We start from the raw sequence: 20,211 nt of genomic DNA, 5'->3' as shown, positions 1-20,211 counted from the left end.
GGAAGCTGACACAATTAATTAACTGTTTAGCTCATCTATCCATAAGTACATTGCTTGCCTGAGCATCTGAAAGAGACCAGCATAGGCAGAATATTAAACTTGTCACTAGGTCAAATGATGTCTGGGGCAGAGATCTCAAGATCCATGTTCTTATTTCTGGTCCACGTTCAGATCTGATGTAATTGGGTGAAATTCCTTTCTATCCGTATCTGCTGTACAATCTGTTTTTTAGAGCTAACCTGGGAGAACGTTGCAAATTTTAGGATAATAGAAAAGCTCTTACATAGTCAGCAGAGAGCAGCTATGATAGCATCCTTGCTAATGTTAATAAACAGAGAAGAAAACTCATATCTGAATATAGGGTTGGAAGAAAGAGAGTTCGTTCCCTGCTTTCCAACCCTAGATCTTTGCTTTTTCCTTGGGATGCATTCTGAAGAATAAATAAAGCTTATCTAGCATATTTTATGGGCATCACAAATACAGATGATATAGCTGAAAGTTAATGTTTCAGATCCTTGACTGCCTCTCACTTAACACACCGTAGAAAAATTCTTGCTGAAACCCAAAACCAAACTATAAATCAGTGCTGCAGTTTATTTATACTAGAGTAAAAATGATAGAAGTTCGGTTACATCTTCAGTAACCAAGCTCTTACTTGGAAAATTTCAGGAGGTATAAGTCTTATTGCCACTGGCTGGAAATATGGCATCAAATTTTTATCAAAAGCTTTTAATTCATCCTCATTCAAACCACCTAAAAAACCAAACCACAATAAGAACACAACTCAGTTAACGCTCTTTTTATTTTTTTTAGGAAAATACAAATTTTAAGCATTCATACAAAACATCTAATAAATGGTTTACTTCAGTGTGTTATGGAGAGAGATACTGGTTCTTTTTTTTTGCTTTCTTTCATTATATTCCAACATTATAAATCATCTGACATCATTGACCACTGGAATGTACGCTATGGTATGGAATGTACTCTATCTGAGTTACTTTTGGAAACGAGAGAGTGATAAAAATCAATAAAATCATAAGCAGCATTATTAAGGAATACTTGTTCACAGCCTCTTCTGATACAAGATTAGGGAGTGTAAGCATGCAATGGGAATTACTTCTTCACTCATTAGGTACTTACAGTGTGGAATCATTGCTGCAGGCATCAGGGATGCTAAAATTTATGAGTTCAGTGCGCAGTTAAGTGATTACACGGAAAAAAAAAAAATCCATGAACAAAATTGTGTGGGACCTCTGGCTCAGGAAGTCTCAGAGACTGTGAGGACACTCTAGAGAAGTACCACTCCAGGCTGACAACCCTGCTGCTCTTTCGCTCTTCCCCAGGCAGCCCATTCTTTCCACTGTTGGAGGCAGAATGCTCGGTCAGCTAGAGCACTGCTCTGACCCAACACAGCCCCTCCTGTGGCAGCATGGCTGACAAACAGTGAGTGGGTTTGAAAACCTGACTGGTTTCACCCTCCTTGATTTACCCATTCCAGCTTACAGGACCCAAATGACTTCAAGGCTATGCTCCCCAAAGTCAGTTTGAGAGGACTGAGAGAACATTATGGACTGAGATAACACAACTTTTCCTTAAGTGTTAATGAAATTGCTGAATGTCCATCCCTGCAGGTAACTGCTTTCTAGAAGAAATGCCTTTTTCCAGCCTAGAAAAAGGCCCTGCTCTGTGAACCTGTCTCTTTATGCTTCATAACAATGCTTCAGAACCATCACCATCTGGAGTCTGATTTCTGTTACCTGCTATAGTACCAATTTCCTGCAAAACAGATCCGTTCCAGCTGGTAGTGGTACCAAACACAGATTCTGTCATCTTCTTAAACTGGCTCAGAACAGGGGTGCTACAAAACAACAGGCCAATTCTTGCAACAGCAGCACTGTAAAAGGCAACAAAGTTAATGTTACATGCTGCAATTACATAAATATACCTGGAATATACTTAGTCTACTGTAAGAAGTCTCTAAACCCATTTTCCATTCAAAACATATGTACACAAATTGCATACGAATGTTTAACACTTTGAGCAAAAACCTGGGTTTCTCAACGCAATACTTAAATGGTGAGATATCAATGGCAGAGGAAACCTAAAATAGAATATATTTTAAGTATCTAGTGTACACCTTCTGTAATAGTTATTACCTTTCTAAATGCATTTAAAATGTAAAATAGCATCCTTTAGGCTCTGGAAATCTTGAAGGAAAAAAAATGCACAATAAATGTTATCAACAGAGATACTAATGAATATTTCATTAAGTATTAAATATATTACCTGAATTCAGCAGGCCTTATGGACATGATTTCTGTGGAGTTCAAAGCACAGAGAATAGCTCCTAATCCAACTAAATCAAAGCTTTTCAGTGTACTGATTGTCTGGCCAGAGTCTTCTAGAAAACCTTGCAAAATAGATCTTGCCTACAAAAGCAGTAAAATATTATGCATGAACAGAGTAAATATAATTGAAGGCTTTGTTACTAAAGCTCAAAATCTTACTAGAAGCCATGTACCGTATGTAATCCTGAGGCTCCCTGATATAATTAATTGTAACTTTGCCATATTCAGGAGCAGCATTGTCACAATCTGTATGTGACTCTTAAACAAAGCACTGTTACACAACCACTTCCCAAGTGCAAGTGATTTGAAAGCACTTTGTACCTCTGCTTGTGACCCAGGTCACAAGCAAACACTTCACCAGAAGAAACAGGCACTGAGTTACCAACAGAACTGCCCAATTCATTTAAATTGCTGTAAGAAAACAAATTACTCAAGGGGTTCAGTATGAAATTTTTAGTTTTTCCTAATCCTCAGGTTGTCTTATCGAAGAGTCACCTACAGGTGATGACCTGTGTTTAGGCATAGTTTTCAGATATGAATGGGATATTGGTACTAAAATGCTTCTGCAAGCCTAAGTCATTTAGGACAGTGCTCATTCTAAGTTAACCATTTAAAAACTATGTATCTAGCTTAAGCCTGCCACCAAGGCATCCACCAAAGTCAGCAAAAGGAATAAGCATATTCCAAGATTTCCTAATCCACAATGCTGAGCCTCAAATGATTAGCTTAAACTAGCTGCCTAACGTCTAGACAACTGAAGTTAGGTAGGATGAGCCTCTTAACCAGCTATTCTTACTGACAGCAGGAAACCTCAAAAGCCAATTAATACTGTATAAATCCCCCCCTCCCCCACAAGTGCTGCTTTCTGATGGTGCTCTTCAGAATGAGAATCTATTACATGGATGTGTGATATTTTGCCAAAGCTGCCTGCCACCATACAGCATCTGTGCAGCTGAGGAGCCCTGATGGTATGGGTCCCAAAGTCAGAAATATGCTGCCAATTGCATATGCAATAAAAGCTTTTAACTCTTTTTATGAAAGTCCCATTGACATAACTAGTAATTATTCAAAGAAAGGAAGATGTGAGGGGCATATTTGCTAATAACTTGGGCTTCTATGGTAGTGGATGCTGGGGCTGGGGCCACACTACCTCTTCAGTGATTACTCTTAGGAAGGGTTAGTATCTCCTAGCAGTAGTATCTATTGTAGGGCTAGGGTGAGATGAGCTGCTGACCTCTTTCTACTATTTAGTGGGCAAGTGCTAAAGAATACATTCATCACCATCACAATTGAAAGCGATTGATGTCCTCTGTGCCATCTCACCAGGGAAGCCAGCAGCGAGGCAGACATCAGTGCTGACCTACCTGCCCACTTTCACTGGGGTCACAGCTGCAGAAAAGCAGCAGGGGGTAGTGTGGATTGCTATATCTGTTTCTAGGACTTCACTCCCAATGGGTGGGAATCCAGGGCTTTTCACCAGGAGTACCTCCAGTAACATACTTACCTGGGTAAGAGTCCATCCTGTTTGCTGACTAAGTACAGAAATGGTGTCAATAGAATGCAAATCCAGCTCTTCAATTTCATGTTCAGTGAGTGCTAGAGCAATGCGGCCCAGGGAAACAATATGATAACTCTTCCAGTCTGGCAGCAATCCCCAAACCTTTAGAAGAGATTCATTAATGTCTAATAGATCATTATGTATCTTCCTCCATATACACCATTCTCAAACCCGTTGATTTATAAAGTCCCAATACCAGGAGTATGCCTCTTTTCATACCAAAGGCAGAGCTTGTGTACTGTGAAGGTTTTTGAGGTTCTACACTAATAATGGTTAGTTTATCTAAAAATGCTGTAATTTGTACAGCTTGAGCTTGTTGATAAGTCAGCACAGGGACTCACGGAAGTGTTGCTGTAGGAGCAAGTACTACTAAAACCAATGAAAATGCAAGTCTGTGCTGAGATCCACACTGCTACACCACTACCATGAAAGCAGCACCTGGACAACCCAGACTTCCACAGTAGCTGCAATTACTCTGGTGGAGTGACCTTAAATTGCCTTTATGAGCAGTTATTCTGGCTCAGTCATTGACCAGAAAAGCAGAAATCGAAGTAGAGAATCAGGTAATACAGACAAACAGCCAGTTACTAAAGTTCTGATTTCTAGCTTGTGTGCATGCAATATAAAAAAATAATTAATAATTTAAATGTGTTTGTAAGTATTGATACAGTTAAATCTGTAAAGCTCTGTAAAAAACAAAGAAATAGGCAGGAACTCTTCTAAACCAGTACCAATGTATCTAAACTGACAAGTTCCAGTGGTTTTAACCTTATCTGTGATATCGTTACAGCGATTCAAAAGCTGTCACACATCAACTCTAAGAAAATTTTGATTTCAGGAAAAGGTCTGTCAGAATAAGGAACAATGAAGGTCCATCAAGAGTTGAATTTGCAGAGGGAAGAGATGCCAATTACATTTAGTTGGAAATGACACAACACGGTGATCAGTGGTCAGTACCTCTTAGGATGCGGCCAATTGTCTTTACAGAAAAAAGACACTGGCTTTTAGCTGGAGGAAGTGACTTGCACAAGACAGGTATTACATAAAGGTCCCTGTAAAGGTTTCCTGTATTCCAGCAATTTTACCTTATATCAGTCAATACATGACAGTTTTCTAGTACATGATTGTGCTGCTAACTCCACATAGAAAAATGAAACTAAAAACCCAGTCCTAGGCTTAGTTGATCATCCATGATCTCTGATTTGTGGAAATATTTATTCCATTTTCAGGATAGCTACAACAGAACATTAAAAAAAAAAAATGTAAAGGCCAAAGCTAGTATGGACTTGCTGAAGGAGAACCTCTATGGCTGTCTACTAAATACTGTTTGCACCTTCAGATACCTATGAAACTGCACAACCTGCATAAATAAAGGGTTGGATATCTGGAATAAGATATTCCTTACACAGAGCTGAAGACTATCTGCTGTTCACAGCAACGTGCATATTCGACACAGAGCAGCCTCAGGACTGCCGAGGTACTTTTCTCAACTATGACCCTCAGCTTAAGGATTTGTTTAGAAGATGCTTTGCTGGGCCTGAGTTTCCACCAGATCTTTTATGCTGGTTTTACGATGTCATAAAGAACAGAAAAAGAGTCTAAGCCTGGGAAATTTCAATCTTTTCCAAAGAAAATAGATAGTAGAAAGCATTAGCCCAATTTTAAAGCTCTTTATTCTCTAGCTTAAGAGATACATGAAACACATGCAGTTATAAATGTCGTGTGTCTATTTCTTGATTTAGGTCATAAACTACAGAATTTGAAGTACTTCATAAATAATATTATCTGACAGCACTGGATGAAATCTCAGATATAATGATATAAATAACACAACATATGAAAATAAAACACTCCTTTGTCCTCATTCACCTAGAGACTGCAGATCCATACATCTGTTACTATCACAGAGCTTGGAGACCTTCCACTTATGAGTGAGCTAAGCTTCTTACTTTCATTAGGCACAATCTGATAACTAGACTTTTTGAATTAGTTTGGAACAATGAGCAGTACACAGTTTCTTTTAGGGAAATTCAATCGATTTAGGAGAAATTAAAGGTGGCTTAATCAAACCTTTAATCAAAGATGCCCTTTAGTTAATAACATAACAGCATCATGTGCATATAATTACAAAGTTCTTTCTCTGTACTGTCTGATTTCTCATGCTTGACTTTCACTGTAACAGCCCATTGCATTTTGCCAACTAATATATAGGAAGTCTGTTTTTGTCTAGCAGCAATCTGCCCTCAAACACTCATATAGACAGAGTATAATTTCATGCAGTGCACTGCAGATCTGTGTATCTTTGAATTGCATATAGCTGGGATATGAGTGTATTAAACTTGTTGGCAATTTCTCTACAGCGGGTATCGCTCTCTTGGTATATGATTATGTTGCACTGCTGTAAAATGTTTTAGTTCCCATTATCTTGGATAAGCACTGGCTTTATTTTCTTCTAGGATTGTATTTTTTTTCCCTCCCTTTTCCAACTCACATGTCTCCATGCTGATAGAAGGAAGATGTCTTGGGAAGAATGCATTTTATGCAGTGGGCTGTTGCCCTGCTGCAACAAGGCAGCAGAGACAGAATTGCAGGGAGTCACCATCTGCCCTTGGAATCTGGTTAGTGCTACTTCTCTTTGAGCAGTTGCAGTACAGGAGTTTTAGAAGTGGAGCTTCATTGCTAAAAACTGCACTGTTGTCTTATCTACCCAAAAGTCATGATCAGCTTCCCTGTTTTGGCTGCAGCTGGTGGTTTAAGGAGATGCTGCCCAGGCCCACCTTGTCCCCTGCTCTGCTTTCCTCCAGAGGTCACAGCCTCAGATCTCCAAGCATCTGCACTTGTCCTGCTCACAACCAACTGCACTTGTAGATGCTTCCTAACCTCATTCTGTCAGAATCATCAGATGGAGCCTAAAAATGACTTTTTAAATGTTGGATCATTTTGACAGAACAGGATTACAGAGCAGCTAGTCATGCAGAGATGGAAACAGCAGATAACTTCCAGCAGATGCTGGTGACAGGAAGCTGAAGATCAGCTGGGGATGGTAACCTCTTCACCTCTGGGTTTTCTGCAACCAAAACAACTTGTTTTACTGCACCCTAAGGCTTTTCCTTGCTGGAACACAAGTATGTTTGGGTTCCTTGGCAGTGCAGCAACCACAAAGCAGCAAAGGGTCACCCTCAGGAAGAAGTACAACACCAACAGGGATGGGGTCTGACTTCTCTCCCAGCCCATAGCTGGCCAAGGCAGCATTGCTCAGAGCCCAGACACCTTGCTGATGCTCTGCACCAGATGCAGGGTGCTGAAATGCACCCCCCTCTCCCCTGAGTACTCTGGCACAAATCCTGCGCTGCAGTGCCAGATGAGGAGAGGTTTCAGTCCTGCACTGCTGCTGCAGTATGGGCATCACGTACAGAATGAAGCCAGGGCAAGTACCTCTCTGAGGAGCTCCAGAGGAGCTGCATTGCTGCACTCTGAAAGAAAGAGGTGCCAGCAGTGCTGCAGGAATGGTGGTGAGAGCTGAGACTACAGCCCTGTTCCTCTCTATAAATTTACAGCCTGGCAAATATAGAAGTCTTCTTTCTGCTCTGCTTCTTTAACTTGCACTCATCAGTAATATCCTAGTAAAGACAGACTAAATGCATGTGTGTTTTTTCCTCCCTACAATTTCCTACCGATGGGTTTGTCCCTGCCTGTGATAAGGAGGTAGAACAAGCTTTATTCATCTAATAACAGTATCTCTCAGTCAGTTTGGTTTTGCACCACTATAAACTATATTTAACACTGATGTAGACAGTTTAATGTGCCCAATTTAATTCTCAGCAGACCAATCAACAGCCTATAGTACTGCTTGCTGATTTTTCATTTATGAAAGAAAAGTGAGAAGCAAACAACTGAAAAGAAATTAAAAGCACTTACATTTTTCAGCTGCCAATAGCTCAGAACTACTTGCTTATTGACTCTAAAGCAAGGGCAATATTCTTCTACCACCATCTCATATTATTTTTCCAATAAACAACAGATATTCTTGCAGCAGTAGACACATTGCCATAGCACAGTTATTTTATAACTGCATAGTTCAATAGCAGCAAATCAAATTATGGATTTAATTTTCCTTCACAGACAGGATAGTTACCTGCTTGGCTTTTTCCTTCAAGGCAATAAGCTGAGAACTGTTAAAACCAGAGACAGTCCCAAGAAGTTCCACATTTTTGTCAAAAGTCCCTGCGTCCATGCATTTCAGTTCCTGAACTGACCAAAAGACATTTGCTTCTGCTAATTTAATGATTTCATCTGAAGTAGGAACTCTGGTTCCCAGGCAATCTGGAAAAAAAGTGAAATAGAAAGAGTTTTCTTCAAGGAGACTGTAAAAAGGAAATCAAAGCAATATATAGAGATTCAAGAAGGTGACAGTTTGTGAATTAACTGCAGCTGATGTGATATCGATAAATTAATTATCTTGCAATAAAATAATTTCTTTAAATAGTTACACTGTTAAATATTAACACTGTTAAATATTTACATTGTCCTAGATATAAAACTAGAATTTGCCTAACTTGGAAGAAATTAAGTTATATTCTTTGTCCTCCAAAGGTAGTGCATGCTGGAAAAGAAAACAAGAGCAGACATATTTCAGAACAGTTACAATACAGGATGGCACAATAAAATTAAAATCTGGATGTGTGCAATAAGAACAACCAGTATCTTGCAAGTTTCTTTCAAGTCTAATTCCCTAAAGGCATCAAAACCCAAGCAAGAGCTTATTCTGAGGTAAAACCATTGTTCTCTGCGAGCCTCGCTTTAAGTAAAAATGAAATGCAAATCTTTGGGATGACCTTGGTGGAAGTCTCCATACAGCTATGTCACTGTTCACAGAAAAATGTTGCAGCTGAATAAATCTCACATTCAAACAGCACGTATGTGATTCCAGTTGAACAGGAAAAATAACAGACATGAGAGGTCCTTTTACTCTGAAACACCCTGACAAAGACGTATGTCTTGCAAGACTTGCCTGACATTTAAACAAGGTGAAGACAGAAGCTGGATGTGTCAGAGAAGCATGGTGCTTGTTCTTTATGTCAAGCATGTTGTTAAAACGTCAGAATCTAGAGAGGGCTGCTCACTTACAACAAAACTGTATGGACAGAAAAACTCCATTTTAAAAAATCATATTTATGGTCAGGTTCTGGTGCTATGCATGATCAAATGAGACAGCTTCCATTCTGTGTTTTAACAAATCCTGGTCTCTGTTGGCATAATCTACCTCTAATATTGATGGAAAGCAGAAATTAGAATCCTAATGTAGTGGCTTACTGCTCTCTGTCCTGTCACTAATTTAGGAAAACCTTATTTAATAATTACCTAAACCAAATAATCCCTACGTGTCTTCGGATACGGTTGTTACCAGTAAAACCCAAGAACTTCACAGATGCTGTGCCTGAGCTAAGCTCCCTCAGATAGACAAATTAAAGTGAGGATGTACAAAGTAGATTTGTACTTTGAAAGGAGGCAGAGAAGGGATTTACTTGCATCAAAGGAAGCTGCAGTAGTGGGTAGAACACAGAAAAGACTGAATCTGTTGAGCAAACGAAAATGTTGTTCAGCTTCCACTGTACCAGCTGACATTCTGCTCTCCCTTTACACCACCCTCTTGTGAAGCTGCATTGTTTCACTTTCCCCTGCTGCAAAAGGTCAGCTTTTATTATGTAAATACTACCCATCAAGACACAATGCAGTTCCCTTCCCCAAGTCAAGTAAACCTAATATTTTGTGTTCTTACAAAAAAAAAAAACAAATATTGATTTTATTATTTGTAACACACCAGATACACTGGTGCAATTACAGAGGGAAATATTAACTAGACTCCTGGCTTTGCTTCCTGTGTCTGATACTACTTCACTCTTCCTTTTGCTATATAATTGCATTTAGTTTGATGAAGAACGTATACTATATGTAACATAGTATAATATCTCAGTGCTTGAAGTAAATAACTTGAATTCTTTTTCCAGCATTGCCACTGCTTTCCAGTAGCACCTCAGGCACACGATTTCCACATTTTACCACCTATTTTCCATTTTGCCCTAAGTACTACCTTTTTTTCTTGATGCAGACAGAGATGTAAGAACTCTGACACTGCTAATTGTTATCGTTATTAACATTAGCTTACAATGGGACTGCGAGAAATGTAAAATAGCAGGTTGGTACCATGAAGAGCATCAGTGTTATTCCAGAGCCATTTGCACAATACCCAATGTTTTAGTGAGTTACAGCCATATCATAATATAAGAGCCAAATCAGCCATAAAATTTAATTCCTTATTGAAACGACTGTGTGAGTTGTGTGGAGTTGATGTTTGGTAACAGAACTTCAGTAACACACTTGAACTGTGGAAATATTTCTTAGACTAGCATGAAAAATCCTTCAAATTTTTATCTTCCAGATACCCCCTCAGCTGAGCTCATGCACCCAAAGTGAATGACAAGTTCTCATAGCCCTGGAGCCAAGTTACCCTTTGACAAAGATCATTAGCTTCACTGGCAAGTTTGGTCCTCGCAATGCAGATGAGAGTGCTCTGCAACTGGGCTGTACCTGAGTTAGCATGCTTAAAGAAGTCTTTGGGATTCATGGTGTTGTGATCTCAGCCTAATAAAGCACATGTAAAGACACAAACATACAGAATTGCCTGATGCTGAACCTCTAGTCCTGTGTGCCATGTTTAAAGACTGGTGATCTGATGGTTTACTTGTTAAAGGAAGAGTGAATTTCATTCATACAGATGGACAAACACTGCTATTCCACCAGATAGATTCTGCACTTTATAGAGCATGTTAGCTGTGTAATGACTCCTCTGATCAACAGAGGTCATGTTTTTTTTCCAGGCTATGTAAAACTACAACTCTGTAGAACACCCTCTGTCTCTCTCTGTATACAAATACAGCAGTATCAGGAGCAAAAATTCATCCCCAGAGATACACAGTTATCATTATACAAGCAGATGGATTTCCATGGTGCCTCAAGGGCTTGCTGAGAGTTTGGATCTGTATTCTCTTGGGCAGAGAACCAATGGGAAAACTTTCAGACATAAACGCAAACAGTAACAAACTCCTTGAAATTGTGGGGGTCTAAATTCCCATTAGCGCTTTCCAAAGCCTCGGCCCCTAGTAGGGCTGTTATCCATGGCATAGGATGGCATAGCTTAAAAATTCTGCCTGGGTGAATTTCAAGAGAAAGAATAAAGTTATTGTAGTAACAGAATATAGTCAAAGAATGTACCTTATACAAAGAAAATGATCCATTTGTTACTAGAGATAATGTCACTAATAGATTAGTTCAGTTGCCAATTAAAATACTTTTTAGATTATAGCAAACTTTGTCCATTTGGACAGACAAAACACGGTGCCATCAATGTAGATTTAAGAACAGCCGAGTCAACATATGCCCATGTCTGGCAAAAGATTAGCTGTGTGCAATCTTTTGGCACAACAGTAACTTATCACCTTCATAGGTTTTTAATTCAAGGATTTTCACTTAAATTACACAGGAAAGTTAAAATAAACAAAACCTTCTAACTCAAATAATTCATCTTTCTCCTTTGTGCAGTCAGATAAATTCCAGAAGATGCTTAACTGTGCAATCTTGTAATGAAATTAAGTGTTTCAGCAATTGGTCAATGTATCAGACAACCATGGGCAAGAGAACAAAGACTAACCGGTTTTGCTGTAAGTCTGACCCTCTTTAAATTATTTGAGGCTTTGCTTTTTGTTGTTTGGCTTCTCAGAATGTATTTAATGATAAAGTGAAACAAAAAAGTCTGTTTGAACTGCACCAGCACAGCCCAAAATGGCATTATTGTAAATCTGTAACTTTGACTGATACCATGTGAAATACTGACCAGGTCTGGTGACAGGTGATTTGATGTTGGCAGTGGCATTGGAGACAGATTCAAATACAGTTGATAGAAGCTCTTCAGCTGAAGAAATTGGTCCGCTTGTCTTTGCTATTTGTAAAATGATATCTGGGAACTTCAAAAGGAAAGAAAGAATAAGTAGGACTTTTCCCTTTTAAAACAAACCAGTTTGCAGAGAAAGATTGTGCAGACCTCCTTCCTATATGTGCAGATGTTTAGAAAAGGAGAGTAAATTTGCTGCTACTCCAAAGGTCAACAGCATACATCTGAGGGAAAAAAAAAAAAGAGGAAACAAAGCAAATTCTGAATGATTCTCCCTCTTGTATGCCCTCTCAGCAACACCTGAGCACTGTCTTATTGCAGTCTGTGTCCAGATCCTCCTGTAACAATGAGTTCCACCATTTCAGTGTGTGTAGTACAGAAAGTACTTTATTTTGCCTTAAATTTGTCAGATAAGTATAAGAATTGAGGATAGGGACCCAATTAAATTAAGAGAAATAATTTTAACCTATTCACGTGTTTTAGGCTTTTTTGACCTCTCTTCTCCACTGTGCTAGACAACTTTCTTTCAGTGGAAGAGTCCTGTTCTATTTGTTCAGTTACAAACATTATCTTCTGAGGAATATTTACTGACTGTGCTCACATATTACTTTTGAAGAATTAATTCCTCATTCCAGTATAGTTTAGTCCTATACATAAACATTACAAGATTAGAAGAACTAAAGAGGGCAAAGAAACTACAAAGTGCAATGCTGAGGCTCACTGTTACATATGCTACACTGGCCCTAGGGCAAAGGGCCACATGAGTAAATGCTAATTTAATCAGTATGATCTCATTAATAGGATAAGAAACACAACTTTCATTGTTGGAAGGTAGGAGAAGGGAGGAAACAACACTGCAAGGTATAAAGTACTAAAAATGTTTGAGTCTCTGTCACTATAAATGCACTGGGTTTTTTCCTACATGACAATATATAACTATTATTGTATACATGAATATAATGCCAACCTCATGAAGTTCAACTAAGTCAAGTGCAAGATCCTACACCTGGGTTGGGGCAATCCCAGGCAGAGCTACAGGCTGGGTGGAGAAGAGATTCAGAGTAGCCCTGCGGAGAAGGACCTGGGTGTGTTGACTGATGAGAAACTTAACATAATCCAGCACTGTGTGCTCGCAGCCCAGAAAGCCAACCATACCCTGGGCTGCATCAAAAGGAGCATGACCAGCAGGTTGAAGGAGGTGATCCTGCCCCTCTACTCTGCTCTCGTGAGACCTCACCGGGAGTACTGTGTGCACTTCTGGTGTCCTCAACATAAAAAGGACATGGAACTGTTGGAACAAGTCCAGAGGAGGGCCATGAGGATGATCATGGGATCACCTCCCATATGAAGACAGGCTGAGAAAATTGGGGCTGTTCAGCCTGGAGAAGAGAAGGCTGCGTGGAGACCTCATAGCAGCCTTCCAGTATCTGAAGGGGGCCCACAGGGATTCTGGGGAGGGACTCTTTGTCGTACTAGAACAAGGGGTAATAGGTTCAAATGTGAACAGGGGAAGTTTAGGTTAGATAAAAGGAAGAAGTTCTTTACTGCAAGGCATTGGAATGGGTTGCACAAGGAAGTTGTGAATGCTCCACCCCTGACTGTTCAAGGTCAGGTTGGATGGAGGCTTGGGGTACGTGGTTTAGTGTGAGGTGTCCCTGCCCACAGCAGGGGGATTGAAACTAAATGATCTTAAGGTCCTTTCCAACCCAAACTATTCTATGGTTCTATAATTGGTTATACTACCACTACTTTGAAGAAGAAATTTTGATGGAGTGGAGAATGTGTGAAAGCAATACACACAGTTCCTTGCCAAGAGAATTATTTACCTAGTTTAGCATTCAGGTCACATAGACTGCATTATGACCTTACTTCTCTCTACAAGTACCTGATAGTTTGCAGGAGGTTGTAGTGAAGTGGGTGTCAGTCTCTTCTCCCAAGTAACAAGTGATAGGACAAGAGGTAAAAGCCTCAAGTTGCACCAGGGGAGGTTTAGGTTAGACATTCAGAAAAAATTCTTCACCAAAAGGGTTGTAAAGCATTGGAACAGGCTGCCCAGAGAAGTGGTTAATTCACCAGCTACGGAGGTACTTAAAAGACATGTAGATGTGGCACTGAGGGACATGGTTTAGCAGTGAACTTTGGTGAACTTGGCAGTACTACTAATGGTTGGACTCAATGATCTTAAGGGTCTTTTCCAACCTAAATGATTCCATGACATTCACAAAGCAAAATTCTAGCATTATCTTTTACAAATTTAAAAAGTATATTAAAAACATACCTTTTCAGCAAGGATGTTTAATTCCCCTTTTGACAGCAGAGTTATGAATGGTCCAACATCTAATGTCGTTTCCGCTGTCCAGTTGCTCGGGAAACTGAAGAAATATTTTGGAAAATTACATTAATGAATAATGTTTTCAATCAAAATTATACTAAAATTGCACAGGGTTTCTTTACACTGTATCATATATGTCTGAAACACAGACATTCTATGCCAATTGCTTATTAGCAACAGACTGCATTTTGTCATCTCTCTGATACAAAGAGCATTAGTGGCATTAGCAGAATTCTCAATATATCCAGATAAAGCCTTCAAATAGTGTGGTAACAGAGCTCTCTCTCTCCCTCAATAGTCACAGTATTCTCAGCATTTCTGAAGGAGAGGTCTGTGAAACACCTAGAAGTGAACAGTTTTCCCCTCATTCTGAGAAGACTGAGTTCACTGAACAACTCAGGAAAGTAACTCAGTATGGCACCAGTCTGCTCCCAATGCTGCCTTTTTAAAACTGAGGGAGAGAAACATGAAACACAGGTGATGGAACAGAGGATTTAAATCCATACCTTATTAGCTCTGTATTTTTACTGTCTGTTATTTCATTCATCTGAAATGTCAGGAGTTATGGAAGGCAGATCTAACACCTTGGAGAGCCACATCTAATGACACCTATGCCATTTCTGTATAAGAGCAATTGTATGATAGATACCATAGCTCTTAAAATAACATGCTAATTTTTTTTTTGTAGGAATTTCAGGTCTTAAAATCAAGTTCAGGTTCCATTCTGAGTGGTGACGGGTGTTTCAAAACGTATGTACTTTAGCACCATGCAGGTTTGGCCTTTTTGTTTGATAGAAATCTGACAAAAGTTAACCAACCCAGTTGGTGGTTGACTTTAGAAACCATTTAGATAAATAATTTTCAGCCTAAAAGAGCCTGAAGAAGGTCATAGTAACAAATCTGTTGCTGGTACGTGTTCTCACAGAAAACTTTCTTTGGTTTGTTGCTCAACTGTGAGGATGTTTGACTAGACAAGTAATAAACTAAACTAAACAATTTAGCACAGTAAGTTATGATTCAATAAAATGGATCTGTATCAAGATTAATGCAGGGGTGCGATCTGGTGGAAAATGTAGCTATTCCATTACTGGAAAAAATGCTGACTAGAAGGAAGCTGAATGAGCAACTAAAATTAGGTGAATCAAGTGACAGTCTTTAGGGCTGACGGGTGGTTAGAAACTATACATTCAGTCTTTCCAAATGCAACATACTTCTAAGAGACAAATGCAAGAGAGAAACAGTATATTCTTGCCAGACAGGGGATGGCTTTGTTTATTGTAGGACTGATACAGCAGTGTTCCAATCAGCCTCCAAATATGAGTCACTAATGATACCTAACATGCTGTCTGCTTTGTTGCTTCAGGTGGTTGAACTTCATATCCCTCTGCTTCTTTAGCTCTTTCCCACTGCCACAGGTGCTTGCAGTCATCTTAATTTCTCTTCTCACACCAGCATACTGAGTATCCCATCTCAATTTTCCCATTCTTTGCATTCCTGCACCATTCTTTGTCTGTAACACCATTTCTCTTGCCATATCAGAGACTCTCTTTGCCTGACCCTCCTCAAACGTTACACTTTCTCTCCTTTTCCTCTGGGAATTAAATCATGCCGGGTGTCCCTGGGGTTGTATTTTGTTCCACAGTTATGTTACACACAAGAACAGAAATGTCATTCTAGTGGACAGAGACCCCAAGTTCAGTCAGTGACAGAAGTTCTTTGTGTTGTTTTCATTGCAGTTCTATCTGGACAAAGAAAATGGTTGGTATTTGCATGGCTTAGCCATCAGCATAAGCAAGGTGGTATATTTAATACCTTACCCATATAACTCAAGTAGTTTGTATTTAATTTCAGTCTTCTGCTCGTGGCTGAGCTGTTGGCAGAGCTTGAAGGGATGAAGGGCTGTTGCCATTGCCTTCAGGGACATTCTGCCATGTAGAAAGGCTGGAGGTAAGTGGCAGATTAAATTTCCAAGTAGGTCAACATCATATTCATCAGCAATGGAGCCGTTCTGAAACAAGAAGCATTTACCTTGTTGGTAGAGCTAATCTTAGCTCTGTATCACTCAACTCCATCACAACACATTTAAGCTCCATGACCCTTTAAGGAACAAAGGCCCAACAGTTTGCACTGGCAACTTAATCTACAATTTCTGGTGAGACTGCTTTATACTTTTTACTTTTACCAATGCAACTGGTGATATTTAATAAGCACTTAGAGCTTTCAGTGTATTCTTTATCCCATATTGAAGCACACATAAAAAAATTAGACTAAATCTCCTGTCACAGTCTATCCAGGTGACTACCTGCAGACGTGGTGCAGTTCTGCCTGGCAGCAGAGCCCTCACATGGCCCCTTATGACAAAAGGGAGAGAAGTTCTTGCTGTCAGGTGGCTTAACTCTGAGGGTTTTCCATAGCAGCTGCGAAAGCTCTAGGGATTACATGGCTGGTTAGTATGTATAAGGATGTAAATATTCACAACTACATCAAAAAAATAGTTTCCCCTAAAAACTAATGACTGCTGAACTTCCTAGAGAGCAGAATTCACAGAATCCCCCTTGTACCACCTTCTCTCCCATGGAGCACAGCTTCCATGCACAGCTCTACAGGACTAGCACTGCTTGGAGCAAGAGGGAACAGCTCCAGATGCAAATGGATCAGCTCCAGGCTGTCCCAGCCTGTTCACTGTGGTCAGCAATGACATTTCATGAGAATACTTTGTAAGATCCATCGAGTCAAGGAAAATTGTTAAGGAAGCTACAAAAAGGTTTCTTTAGGCAGGGAACAACAAAATAAACTATACATGAGAAAAACATAATACAGATATATAATAAAACGTAATACAGACTACATATGGGCAAGTCAAGAATTTATGTAGATGGTGACTGACACTACTGCATGAAATGCAGTGCAATAACATGTGCAAACAGAACTGCAGAAGGGAGTTTGGACCTCTGGAGGTCACCAAGTCCACGCCTCCTGCTCAAAGCAGGTCAGGTACAGTAGGTTGCTTGGGCCCCTGGCACTAAGAGTTTCTCTGAGCTCAGCAATAGTCTAAGCTGCTCCTGCTTGTGACAATGAAGAAATTAGCATGCCTTGCTATTACCTTTTGGGCTCTCAGATACCATCAGCTATGGTTTCACTGCACAAACACAGAGCAGGAAAGCCTGTGTCTCGGGTTGCTCTCTGTATACAGGAGATCATGAGCATGTGCATGCAGGCTGGAGAGTTGAAGTAGGCAGAATAACTTTGTGAAGCACCGCATAACAATAAACGGAAAGAAAACTAATCAATCACTCTCGCTTAGTTTGGAACTGTCAGTGGCTCAGTATGGATTACTTATTTTGCAACTCCCCTCCACTGCTGATCCCTCCTAGCCATACCTACCAAGCACTCCTGTACTTTTTGTAGGACAGCATTCTTTTTGTGAAGGCTGGGATTCAAAAGATTCATCTCAGTCTTCCCCAGACTTGCAACAAAAGGGACACACAAGGGGCCTGAAACATACTCCAGGTACTCAATCCTGCAGAAAGAATTCAAATTATCTCATAATATAAACCTGACCTTCATACACCCATAACCACACCCATAAAATCTGCGATGATGGAAAAATTACACTTGAAAAACTGGACTTGAAATATTATAAATGGGCCGGACCCAAAAAGTTGAAATTAATCCACACCTTACTTTAACTTAGATCTTCTTCCAGTTCATGAGCACATGTGCCTCACTTCAAAAAAAGGCTAAGGGTTGTAAATAGCTGCAAGTGGATGAAAGTGCTCTGAGGTGCTTTAACACCATATGAAACGAGACTGTTTGCAATTCTTTTTTCCTTTCCTCTTTTTATTAGGAATAATTCTCTGATGAATGAAGATGTGGTGGGTGGACTAAGGACAGCAAGTAATTTTAGACTAGGCTTCCTTTTTATCAAAGTCCAAGAGGCCTGCCAAATTAACAAAATGATACTCTTTACCATCTAGAGTGGCCAGCAGCCTTTGTAAATAAAGCTATATCCCGGAGTTGCACAAGTCCAGCATTACCAGGGTTTGTAGGCAAGAGTACCAGTGACTTTTGATAGCCCTGAACAAGCAACACACAACTGTTGGCCAAATAACTTGGAGCTGCAGCTTATAGAAAGCCTTGTATTAAAGTCTTTCTAGTATTATTTTACTATTTTTAAAGAGAATAATGCCTTCCCAAAGAGAATGCTTTTCTTTCCTCACTTTTTTTCAATTAAAATTATTCCAGGAAAAGAACAGTTCTCATTCCCTTTTATCCCTTTAAGCTTGTAGGAAGAAAGAAAGAAAGAAAAAGGGGAATTAACAAGTTGTACAATTCAGGAATTTGTATCAAGGTACAATTATCTTTTTTCTTAAGGAAAAAAGCTGTCACTGAATATTACTTGGCTATTTACATAAAGCAAAGTTTTGCTAACTTACAAAAATGCCTTTAAACACACTGAAATGACTTTAAACATATGAAGTAATATGCTTGGGAGAGCCCAATGGCTTTGTTGTAAGATATTCACTCTCAAAAAAATACCTGAACAAATAAGCAAACCAAGTCTCCCAACCTAGGGGAAAAAAAAAAATAAAAAAAACCCACCCAAAACCCCAAACCAAAACCCAAAGAAAACAGAATCCAGCATAAGCCGTATTTATGTTATTTTTGTAATTCTAAACAAGTATGTTCAAGAAAGCCCAGCAAATGAGCCCCTTTCTTTTAGCAGAGATCAGCAACAGTATAAGCAGCAGCATTACAAGCTTTTTAATCTTCATTGCTGCCACACCACTGCACCATGTTTTAGTCTGGACACAAAGAGCTTCAGGGGATTCTGATTTCAAGGATGCAAAGGAATCCACAACTGTGACAAAAATGGGCTATACTAAAAGACACCAAGTATTGCCAACTTATATTTGAGACATTTCAGCTACATTCAGTGACCACTTTTTATAATCTACCATTTCTTTGAATCATCAATTTTCTCAGGACTGAAGAGATTATTTTAAAAGTGCTCAGAAGGACTAGTCTGAATGTGGTGCTACAGATGAATTAACTTCAGATGTAGTAAGATGTAACTCACGGAAGCACCAGTAAGAGGAATGGAGGAGTAGATACATTGGAGACTTTCCAAAACTTCCATGCCAAACAATTAATCTAAAAGAAACAAAACAGTAATATCTTGAACACGTGGAAATACGGAAAAAGAAGGAAATTATGGTTTATTACAATTTATAATTTAGCATATATAAAACTGCATATTATCTTCAAAGAGCATTTTTCTTTGGCTTTTTTATAGTAGTTTAGAGTTTTCTTTTTGTAAACATCAGAGATGAAACATCCTGTATTTGGGTGCATGAGAGCATTTATATGTTTTCAAAATCTACATACATTTCCAAACAGATTACTCATGAATTAGCAAGTAGGATGACTGTAGGAATTTCTTACAAATTGTAAAAAATGAAGTCGTCAAAACAAAGTATAAGAACAGACAAATTCACACATAAAAGATTTAAATGAAATATGTTAACAGACAAGCTCACACATACAAGATTAAAAAAAAAAAAAAAGAAGTATTAACCGAATTCTAATTTACCTACAGCTTGGCTATTAGGTAGTATGCTTATGTACACAAAGTCTTCCTTTGATTTTACCTGATATGGAGAAAGTAGATGAAGATTCGTTTCAAAGAATTTAAAAGTGTTTAAAAAAATGTCTGTACCCATACTTTCAATGTGTTGACAAGTTACTCCTTTCACAAGCTGTCCTGTGCTGATAGGAAAAGCAAAGTTCAGTCTTTTGAATGTTTAAGCAGGATCTAGTCCTTACTTCCCACAGCCATGTCCTAAAACACAGTTTCTTGACTGCCTCTCTTTCCCATTTCATGTAACTGAAAGGCTACTGAAAGTAAAACCATAATCAAATTGAAAAAATATTGACTGAGCTTTATACCAAAACCTCTGCAATCCTGATTTTGGATTTGAAGACCCTTTTTAATGAGGAAGGTGAATTACCCTGTGGCATCAAG

At 39.2% G+C, this 20,211-nt stretch overlaps 1 protein-coding gene across 1 annotated transcript in view; it reads right to left on the bottom strand.

The window, feature by feature from the left end:
• The window catches only part of OTOA (otoancorin), a 35,605-nt gene that overhangs the window by 1,497 nt on the left and 13,897 nt on the right, over nucleotides 1–20,211 (bottom strand). Inside the window, 11 exon segments of the mRNA XM_057416890.1 lie at nucleotides 656–753; nucleotides 1,758–1,894; nucleotides 2,287–2,429; nucleotides 3,853–4,008; nucleotides 8,042–8,229; nucleotides 11,798–11,927; nucleotides 14,133–14,226; nucleotides 16,004–16,194; nucleotides 17,571–17,706; nucleotides 19,267–19,340; nucleotides 19,838–19,955. Of these exon segments, the coding sequence (XP_057272873.1) occupies nucleotides 656–753; nucleotides 1,758–1,894; nucleotides 2,287–2,429; nucleotides 3,853–4,008; nucleotides 8,042–8,229; nucleotides 11,798–11,927; nucleotides 14,133–14,226; nucleotides 16,004–16,194; nucleotides 17,571–17,706; nucleotides 19,267–19,340; nucleotides 19,838–19,955 (1,465 nt within the window).

Source organism: Pezoporus wallicus, unplaced genomic scaffold (genome assembly GCF_028554395.1).
Source record: "Pezoporus wallicus isolate ANWC-B61680 ecotype Strahan unplaced genomic scaffold, APGP_CSIRO_Pwel_v1 scaffold_7392, whole genome shotgun sequence".
NCBI lineage: Eukaryota > Metazoa > Chordata > Aves > Psittaciformes > Psittacidae > Pezoporus > Pezoporus wallicus.
Note: the sequence above shows the minus strand (reverse complement) of the source record. Positions and strands in the feature narration are given on the sequence as shown.